The sequence below is a fragment of the Indicator indicator genome, chromosome 13, assembly GCF_027791375.1.
Source record: "Indicator indicator isolate 239-I01 chromosome 13, UM_Iind_1.1, whole genome shotgun sequence".
NCBI lineage: Eukaryota > Metazoa > Chordata > Aves > Piciformes > Indicatoridae > Indicator > Indicator indicator.
In genome coordinates, this window is record NC_072022.1 from 19516834 (window position 1) to 19526281 (window position 9448).

The window sequence follows — 9448 nt, forward strand, 5'->3', positions numbered from 1 at the left end:
CTGCGGCGGGGAACAGAGCGGGGAGGGGGTGGGGAGGAAACAACGAGGGTGGGGGTAGCGGAGGGAGCCCCCTCTCCCTCCCGCGGCCGCCTCACACAGCGAGGCGGGGCGGAGCGGAGGCGGCGGGGGCGGAGACAGCGCGACAGGGAGGGGAAAGAAAGTGGGCGGGACTCTGCCACCCACTGCCCCTGCCCCTCTCCCTCCTTTCCCGCCTCCCCCACCCCGCGCCTCGCCCACGCTGAGACCAGACCCAAACTCATCGCCGCAGTGTCTGTGGCGCCCCGGCTTCTGCCGCTTTAAGCGGCCGTGCCCATTGTTTGCGCCGCGGCCAATGGTAGCGGGTGGCTGCGGCGCGCAAGGCCAATGAACGCGGCGCGGGGCAGCGCGCGCGCCGCCCCCGGGTCTATAAGAGGCGCTGTGGCGCCGCGTGAGTCCCCACTGGCTCGCGCAAAGCCATCTTGGCATTGTTCTGCCCGCGCCGCCGCCCGCCCTGCCACAGCCCCGCCACAGCCCCGCACGCCCCCGCCATGTCCGACACGGCCGTGGACACCAGCGCCGAAATCTCCGCCAAGGTGAGACGCCGCCCGGCGCATCGCGCACTGCTCGCCGCCTTTTGCTGCCTGCGTTTTTTTTTTCTCCAAGCGATTTTTCTGGGATTTTAATTTTTTTTCCTTTTGTTTTTTTTTGTTTGCTTTATTAATTCTCTCCCGCTTTCCCACCCACCACCGTTCTCCCGTTGAAGTTGGCGGTGAGGATCGGTATGGGGTCGCCGCCACCGCGCTCGCCGTGCGGAGCTGTTTGCGCCGTTTCTTTGTCTACAGCGTGCGGGAAACGTGCTCGCCGGTGCGGCGAGTCCGCCGTGCCGTGCCGGGCTCCGCGGCCCACTCCCTCCCGCCTTTCCGGCACGTCAGCTACGGCTGCGGAGCTGTCCCGCCGTGGAGGGGCTCGGAGAGCGTGGCGAAGAGCAGGGGGAAGGAAGCACTGTTGCGGCTCGGCGGCCGCGGGGGGATGGCGGCGGCGGGCAGTGCGCAGCGCTCACCCCATTCAATCTGCTGTGGAGCTTGACAGCCCCGTCAAACTTGGGTCCTGCTCGGCCCCATCTCTGACGGCAAGAGGGTGCGGGGGGAGCAGTCTGGAACATGAACCGGGGGAGTCTGGGGGGACGGGGGGCTGTGACTGTTCTGGAGTTTCTGTCGAAAAAGGGGGGATGGGGCGGATGGCGGTTGCTGTTTCGGAGTTGCACCGCGTTGATGGCGGGGGGAGAGTTTATGCGCCGATGTTGCCCCCAGAGAAAGGGGGAGCTGTTGCTATTTCGAAATTGCGCCCCTCGGAAGTGGGGAGGGTGGGGTGGCAATTGCTGTGTCGGTGCTGCCCCAGTTAGTGGGGTCTGCTATTTTAGAGTTCTTCCCTGGAGGCGACGCGGGGTGGGGGGGGACGGGACGGGGCACGGTTGCTATTTTCAGAGTTGCCCCGGTGGGGGCAGTCCCCACGGTAGAGCTGCCCCGTGTGCGTTGGTGCGGCGGGGTTGGCGGGGCTCCCGGCCGGACTCCGCGCAGCAAGGATAATTTAGCGAGTGGGTACCGGGGATGATGGAGGAGCGCTGATACCGGCCGGGAGAAGCTCTACTAGGAGTCTCAGCTGCGGGGCCCGGCGCACGCCTTTGTCTGCTAGCCGCGGCGGAACGTCCCCCGGGGGCGCCGGGCACCCGGCCGGGCTCCGCTGCCCCCCGGGCCGTGGGCGCCATGAACTCCATCGATACCAGGGCTGCACCCGGGAAACTTGTGGGGGAGCCCGACCCGGGCGGGTACGTGGGAGAGCAGCGGGAAATGGGACGGCTGTGCCTGGGGGCCTCCTTACTGAGGTCGGCACGGGGTCGTGCCGCTACCAAGGGAAGCAGGCTGGAGGAAGAAAAGAAAAAAAAATTCGACGGGGAGAAGGGTTTATGAAAAACAATCAACAACAAAGCCGTTCCTGGCAGATTTCGATTTCACTTCTCTTTCCCGCTCCCGCAGCCGTACGCCCGGACACACACCTTTCCTCGCTCCCTTCGCCTGCCCTGCCTCCGCTCCGGGGCCGCGTCTTGGTCCATGCTGCATCCGTCTCTCCCGGAGCCGGGTAAACGGCGAGGCGGGTCTATTCCCAATCCCTCTTCGGGGGAACGGGGCCAAGTTCGCCGTTAACCTTCCCCTGCCCTTTACGGCGTGGGGGAAGGGGGCCTCATAACTGACTCTCTCACGGGGCCGGAGCTCTGTGCTGCGGAGCGGGCGGAGGCGTTCACGGCGGCAAGGTGACCCTCTCAACCCACCCGGTGGCCGGGAAAAACCGCGGAGCGATCGGGGCCGTTCGCCCTCGTCCCGCCTCGCCGTCCGGAGCGTTCCCGGGAGGCGGGGAGGAGTAGGAGGAGTGTCCTGCCCTGCCCGGGCGGTGGCTCCGCGCCGAGCACCGCCCCCGCCCGCCGTCGCTGTACCGCGGGGCGCCCACCACGTGCGGCCCTTCCCGCGCCGCCCATTGGGAGCTGGAATCTGTCGGGCAGCCCCCGCCGGGACTACACTTCCCGGCATCCCGCGGGGCGCCGGGCCCGTTCGCTGGCGCACGGCCAATGAGAGAGGCGCGCGGGGTGGCGCGCTGTTTGAACGGCGGGAAGGCGCGTGGCGGCGCTGGGTTGCCCCCTACCGGCGGGAGGTGGCGGCAGCGCCTCCACCATTCCGGGCAGGCAGTGGACTCTGGATTTCCGTCTGGCCGCGATCCTGCCCTCTGCCGGGAGCCCTTGCCGCGGCAGCAACGTTTGCTGGCCCTCATTGCCTGGCATCAGGGTGGGAGTGGGAGTACAAGTAGAGAGTTCCTTGGGCAGCTGGCACGTGTGTGTGTGTGTGGATGGACAACCAGCCCCTGCTACACCAATCATTGGAGGTTCTGTCAGGGCACTGGAGCTAGAGCAGCTAGTCCTGCCACTGGGTTTCCTGGTATGGAGGCTGCTGTGCACATCTGTTTGTGTTGGACTAGGTTGGGGAAAGGGAGAAGCTGTGGTCCTCTCTGCAACCCTGTTGCTAGCACAGACTTCATGACCTGGCATCCTGATGGTGGTTAAACTGAGAGCAGCTGCAGTGGTGTGGGAAAGGTCAGGGTTGGAGATCTGTCCAGCTAAAATCCCCAAGAATGAATTGTTCCTTTACCAGGAAAACTGCTTAGTTTTTGTGAAGGACTCTTTGGAAAGAGCCATCAGGCATAGTGAGACATGGAAACTCTGACTGGTTGGTTTGTTTAACTTGGGAAATGCTTTGTCGCCATCGTGCCCATGTGCCTGATGTGATGGCCACAGAACACAGCAGCACAGTGGAGCACAAGAGATTAAGTGGTTGTGATCCGGCCTTTGCGGAGCCACTGACAGTGGAATTGGGCAGTGGGGAAGAGATGGCCTGGGATTGATACATGAACTGTGAAAGGAGGAGGGAGTTTGTTTGTTTTGCCCCTGACTCCTGGGAGGCTGGTTTGGTTAGGTGAGGTTCCATCAACAGGTCTCAATGCTTGCTTCCAAAGGAAATCTTTTCTCAGTGCACTGGTACCTCTGCTTGGGTACCTCTGCTAACAGTATCTGTGCTGAGTCTGAGTGGAGTAAATAACCTGGTGGTTTAAAATCTCTGCACTGTTTTGTCAAAGCAATGTGCAGGGTAGAAAAAAAACATCTCAAACCAGCAACCATCACAGTAGTGGGGCCAAGGCCATACCTTACCCTTACTCCATGAGGGAGTGACAGTGCCTCAGTGGGAGTGAAAGTACCTCCTTGCTGTGAGGTTGGCGGGGAGGCAAAGTCGTTCGTTGTTGCTGCAGTGCAGGAGAGAACCTGCCAGCAACTTCTAAACACCTCATGGCCACTGCAGAAGCAGGCTGTGTGGCTGTGCTCCTGGCCCCAGGGAAGGGCCTCTTTGCTTTCCTTGGCTGGGGTGTTGCTTCTTGTGCTGAAGGATCTTGCTCCAGCTGATGGAGGAACAGAAGGGGAGGAGGATGCAAGCAGAGACGCCAGCATTAAATCCAAGTGTTCTTTATACGGGCACATAAAGTTGGATTCTCTCAGCTTCTTTGCTGAGTGACTGGGCATGGCATTTTGACAGTGATCAATAGCAAAACCAAGCAAGCCTCTTGCTCTCCTCTCGCTCTGCTCGTAGTGGAGGTTTGAACCAAACTAGCCAAGCATGGATCTTGGAGCAGTGTAAAAATAACCTCTTCTTCCACCCCATCCTGTTACACTTAAAGCTGTGAACTGGATGCTGGAGCCTGCTCTGTTGCTGCGAGAAGGACCAGGCCTTTAATGTTTACCGTATGATTGTCCTCAGGCAGAGCAGAGACCACAGTCTCTGATAATGAGTCCCTGGGATTTGTTCCTGCTGCAAGGGTACCAAGCAGCTGTGGATGTCCTCAGCCCTGGGGCAGCAGAGTCCGTGCGTTGGACAGGGCTGCCGGCTCTCCATGGCATTGCAGGAGCTTGCGTGGACTGTGCTAAGATGGGCAATCAGCCAGCTCTACTGCTGCTGAGCATATGCAGTCGGCCAGCTCTGTGCGTTTGGGAACTCAGAGGTGAAACAGAGCAGCCTCTTTTTTAGATAGCTGCTCTCTGGCAAGGCCAGCTTGGATTGAAATTCACCCCCACGCTCTCCTGTTTCCCAACAAGGAGCAGGAATGTGGCGACCAAATCGGAGAACAAGGCGGTGTGAAGAGAAACCAGCTCTTGCTTGCTCGCTCTCGGACTGTGTTTTTTACATCTGGTCTGCAGCTTCTCTGACCCCCCCCCCGGCACCTGGAATCAGGCTGACTTCTCTGCTTTTCTGCTCTTTTTAGGATCTAAAAGAGAAGAAGGAAGTTGTTGAAGAAACAGAAAACGGTAGAGATGCACCGGCCAATGGCAACGCTGTGAGTATGGCTACAATCTGTAGGGAAAGAGACAGCTCTTACATCAGCACCTGATTTTCCTCTCCCTTCTTGCTTTTGCTGTGACCTTGTCCCCTGCCCTTGCTGGGAAGAACCCCCTCCAAATGGCAGCACTGTGTTGTGCAGAGCCCTCAAGACTTTGGGGCTCCAGGTTCAATAGACGCTTCTGAGCCTGTGGGCAGTTCATGTGTGTGCTGAAAAGAAGGGCTGGGCTTTGATCCCCTACCCAAAACCTCTGTGAGGTTGTGTCCAGTGCCACCATCTCTCTGGGCACTAGAAAGAAATAAAAATCTGAACTTAAATCCTAGATTTACACTGTTACTACCATTGAATGGGGAAACGTGTCCTATACAAATAAACCAGTTGGTTTCCTATTCTTAATGTGCTGGGGGAAGCTCAATCTGGCACTTCAGTCTTGGATCCTTCATACCTTAGCTGCCTGTATTGTGTGGAGGCAGGCAGGAAGCAGGACACGCACCTGGGGCTCTGGTGGGCTGGTGCTTTGCTTTAGACAGGAAAGGTGGGGACGTGCACTTCAGCTGAATATTTCTTCCCCCTTCTCCCTTCCCCAGTGCACTTTTTTTTAAGTGATGTTTTGTCTTGCCAAGGAGAACGAGGAAAACGGAGAGCAGGAGGCGGACAACGAAGTAGACGAAGAAGAGGAGGAAGGTGGTGAGGAAGAAGACGAAGAGGAAGAGGGTGATGGTAACTTTCTTTGTTCCCCCCATGCCATAACTGTGTCCTGCCCTGGAGAGCAGCAGGACAGCAGATTTCCAGGAAGCAAAGGAAAGCTGAGAGCAGCATCTCCCTCTTCAGGCTGTGGCCAGGTGGCTCTCACCAGCCAGGCTCAGCCTTTTCTTGTTTGCCCAGGCCCCCAGTACTGGGAATGAAGTCAGCCTTGAATCCCTTCCAGCAGGTTGAGGGCAGATTCCTTCCTTCCTTGGGCCAGGCGACACTGTGCTGTGGTGCTGAATAAGTGCATTAGACCTCTGTGCGAGTGGTGAAACTGGCCTTGACTCTTGTGATGGCAACGGTTGCTGTAGATGGGAGTGCTGGCCAGGGCAGGAGGGACAGCCCTGGATGGCTGTGTCTTGGCCCAGGCACAGAGGATAGGTCACCATCGTTTTTTCATGGAGCAACATGTGGAGAGGGTGATGCAGTTCCCTCTCCCAGCCTGTTCTTGGACTGGATGTAGTGTGCAAGTGGGCAGAGAGACCTGAGGCCCTTCTTTGCCCCTCCAATGGGAGGGGACAGCCTTTTTTTTGAACCTTCTGTCTGCAGTATCCTGCATCTCCCTGCCCTCCCTTGCTTCCGGGCCTGACCCAGCCTGGAAGTGGGTTTTGGCAGCAGTAACCAGAAATCCAGCAGTGACTTGCTGCCGAATCACTTCTCACCCTCCTTGCTATTATTTTTGTTCCCAAGATCTGCTTGGATGAATAACATTGTTTATTTTTATCGCTTGTTAAGGCTGGAAGAAAACCATTTTTGTTATGCTGAAATGAACTTGGGCCCACGATTAGCTGTTACTGGGTTAATCCCCTGTGAATTTTCAGTTTGTGTGATGACCTACTAACCTGCTGGTTAGTTTTGGGAGACTAGGACAGGGCTGGAAATTCACTGACCATTAGGTCAGTACTTGCTGTGGCCTTTGGCAGGAACTGGTTCACTAAAAAAAAAACCTGGGAATCCTGGCCCTCTTAATACTTGGGGTTTTTAACCCTTGGGGACAGAGCATAGTGCTGCTATGTGCTATCCTGAGCCCATCTTCCACCCTGAAGTAAGGTTGGAAGTAGAAGGGGGAGTACTTGCCTCTCCCAGCTCCCCTCGGGCAGGATGGGGATGCATGTGCCGCATGCGCCTGTGTGGGGTGGAAGTGTTGCTTGGATACTGCTGTGACAAGCCCAGGGAGCTCTGGTCCTGCAGTGCCAGCCACGTTCTTCCCAGCTCACTGAGCGCTGGCATGGTTTGGAGCACAGTGCTTGGAGTCATGGATGCCTCACTGGGATCCTGCACAGGCTCAGTCCCTCCATGCCTGCTGCCCTCAAGTGATCCCTGCATGAGATGTACCTGGGCAGCTGAATGCTGCAGGAGAGAGATTCAAAGGCATCAAGGGCAGCTTGCATCAGCTTTTTCTGACTCTTGCAGCCAAACTCCATCCCAGAGCTTGACAGCAGCGGAGCAGCTTGAGGGTGTACTTTTCTTTCCTGTCTCCCCATCCCATTATTTGCTTTGTCTTAAAGCAGCTCAAAGAACTAAAAATGCTCTCAATCAGCTTGGCACTGTCACCTGACCCACCGTCCGGCCCGGTGCATGTGATGGCTGCCGGTGTTGATCCATTGCTGGGAGCTAATCTTGGCCCTTCCCACCACATGGACCATGCTGCTGCTGGGCACACACCAGGGAAGGGATAGGGGAAGGGAGGATGGGCTGACCTTAATCCCCCTGGCTGTCTCTGTGTGGCTCGAGGTGGTGGTTTAAAGCCAGCTTACTGGCCTTAACAGTCTAAGTTCTAGTAGGGTCTCCTGTTACACAAGAGACTTGTCTCAGCAGCTGGGAGGTTTCTCCTCTAGGGCCTCTGGTCTTGCCCGTGACACCACCTCACTACCTCCTCCCCTTCAGAGCTGGCTGAAGACGATGGACTCAGTCGTTCTGATCCACTGGCCTAGTTGAGCTCAAAGTGGGTCAAAGCCCAAAGCTCTCTGCTCATCCTGGCTGTAAGATAAGTTGGTAGCATTTGTTTGCTGTTCTGATAATTAGAAAGTGTTCTGACTCAGAACTAATGCGTTCTGGCTCTCTTAACTCATTAAAGATGGACTAATAGCTGCGAAGGGAAGCAGAAATAATCTGGAGTGGTTAGGCGGAGCAGCCACTAGAAAGAGTTTTTTGCTCTCCCCTTCCTCCCCTCCTTTTTTCTTTATTTTCTTCCCCCCACTTCTGCTGTGATTTTTGGTGCTTGTGGTAGGTGCTGGCTTTGTGTTGCTTGTGATACAAATACAGCATGAGCCAGGCTTAGTACCACTGACCCTTGTTTCCCCTTTAGGTCAAGTCAATTGGGGGATGCTCCAAAAGCCCCAGTGTCCTGAGCTGGGGCACTTAACATCACAGTGTGGGACTGAGCCAGAATTAAACCTAGAAGGAGAGGTGCATGGTGCTGTAACCCTCCAAGAGGGTTTCACATTCTTCCCCTTCTCCTTTGTGCAGGTGAGGAAGAAGATGGTGATGAAGATGATGAAGCTGAGGGAGCCACAGGCAAACGGGCAGCTGAGGACGACGAGGTAGGAAGAGTAAACAGCCACTTGGAGCTTCCCATGTCCCCAGAGGGTTCAGGGGAGCATTAGTAGGGGTGGAGAGGCCGTGCTGGACGCTGGGACTGCAACTCCTCCCTCTCCAGGGATCTGGCCCAGTTCAGTTTATTCGCTGGCTTTGTTAGCAGGGTGTCTGCTCTGGCTCTGGTGGAGCCACTAGCCCTGTGGGCCAGGGTGTGGGGGGTGCCTGGGGCTTCCTGAGCTGGCTGTGAGAAAGTACTTTGCATAAGAGGGAAACGCTTGTGTTGCTCTGTCCTTGTCCCTAAGGTGGGAAAGGGGCCCAAAACCCTCTCCTGCCTCACAGCACAACTTGGTGTGGCTCTTGCCAGCCAGCCCCCTTGGTAGCCCTGCTCCCTGTTACCTGTTCTCATGGCTTTGCTTTCCCCCTAGGATGATGATGTCGATCCCAAGAAGCAGAAAACCGATGAAGATGACTAGGCAGCATATTTTTTTTCTTTTTTCTTTTATTTTCTTTTTTTTTTTTTTTTAAATAAGGAGGAAAACAAACCAACAAAAAAGGCCAGCGTGTCCTCTTCACCCTTGGGACCCCCCTTGCCCTCCTGTTGCAGCCCCCTACACACAGACACCCACAGACACACCCACACACCCCTTTCTTTCCCTGTGGTCATCCTCACCAAGTAGAGTGAACCCCAGCCCCCCCAGCACGGTGCTGCCACTCAACAAACATACAAAACGATTGGCCCGTTAGCGGGGAGACAACCCCCCCCCCATCCCCCTTCCCACCCCACAGACCCCCTTCCCCCCAAGCACCAAAACTTCAAGGCCCTGCTTTCTTTCTTAAAAGTACTTTAAAGGAGAATTTGTTTGTATTTTTTATTTACATTTTATATTTTTGTACATATTGTTAGGAGGTCCACCATTTTTAAGTGATCTCGGATTGACCAAAAGGGGGGCTTTGAAGTGTATATCTCTTATCTTGTTACCTATCTCTGACTTTACTTGTGGTGTGACCAGGCCCAAAAAAAAAAAAAAAAACCATTATCTCAAAAGGAGAGAGAATAAAACAAAAAAAAAAAAAACCTTGTAAAAAAAATTTACAAAAAAAAAAAAGGACAAAAATGCAAAAAAAAAAAAAAAATTTACAATCTTATTCTGAGCATTCCAGTAACTTTTTTTTTTGTGTATGTACTTTAGCTGTACCATAGATCGTGGTTTGTATGAGGTGGCAAGGCCAAAGATAAAAAGGTTTTCTTTTTTTT

The 9448-nt window shown here is 55.5% G+C and overlaps 1 protein-coding gene across 3 annotated transcripts; it reads left to right on the forward strand.

The window, feature by feature from the left end:
• Nucleotides 1-495: 495 nt before the first annotated feature.
• Nucleotides 496-8950, forward strand: PTMA (prothymosin alpha). 3 transcript variants are annotated; one of them, XM_054386160.1, is made up of 5 exons: nt 496-572; nt 4834-4905; nt 5532-5628; nt 8125-8198; nt 8619-8950. In XM_054386160.1, exons 1-5 carry the CDS (start codon nt 528-530, stop codon nt 8664-8666), a joined length of 336 nt encoding a protein of 111 aa, XP_054242135.1. In that variant the 5' UTR covers nt 496-527; the 3' UTR covers nt 8667-8950. The 3 variants fall into 3 exon arrangements, with proteins under 3 accessions (XP_054242135.1, XP_054242137.1, XP_054242136.1); XM_054386162.1 differs by having other exon boundaries at nt 5532-5622; XM_054386161.1 differs by having other exon boundaries at nt 5535-5628.
• The last annotated feature ends 498 nt before the right edge of the window (nt 8951-9448 follow it).

What these genes read in the sequence shown, in the direction of transcription:
- PTMA (XM_054386160.1), top strand. Translation starts at nt 528, where the DNA reads ATGTCCGACACGGCCGTGGACACCAGCGCCGAAATCTCCGCCAAG. An exon ending in GCGCCGAAATCTCCGCCAAG is followed by an intron (nt 573 to 4,833) that starts GTGAGACGCCGC and finishes TGCTCTTTTTAG; the next exon opens with GATCTAAAAGAGAAGAAGGA. An exon ending in GGGCAGCTGAGGACGACGAG is followed by an intron (nt 8,199 to 8,618) that starts GTAGGAAGAGTA and finishes CTTTCCCCCTAG; the next exon opens with GATGATGATGTCGATCCCAA.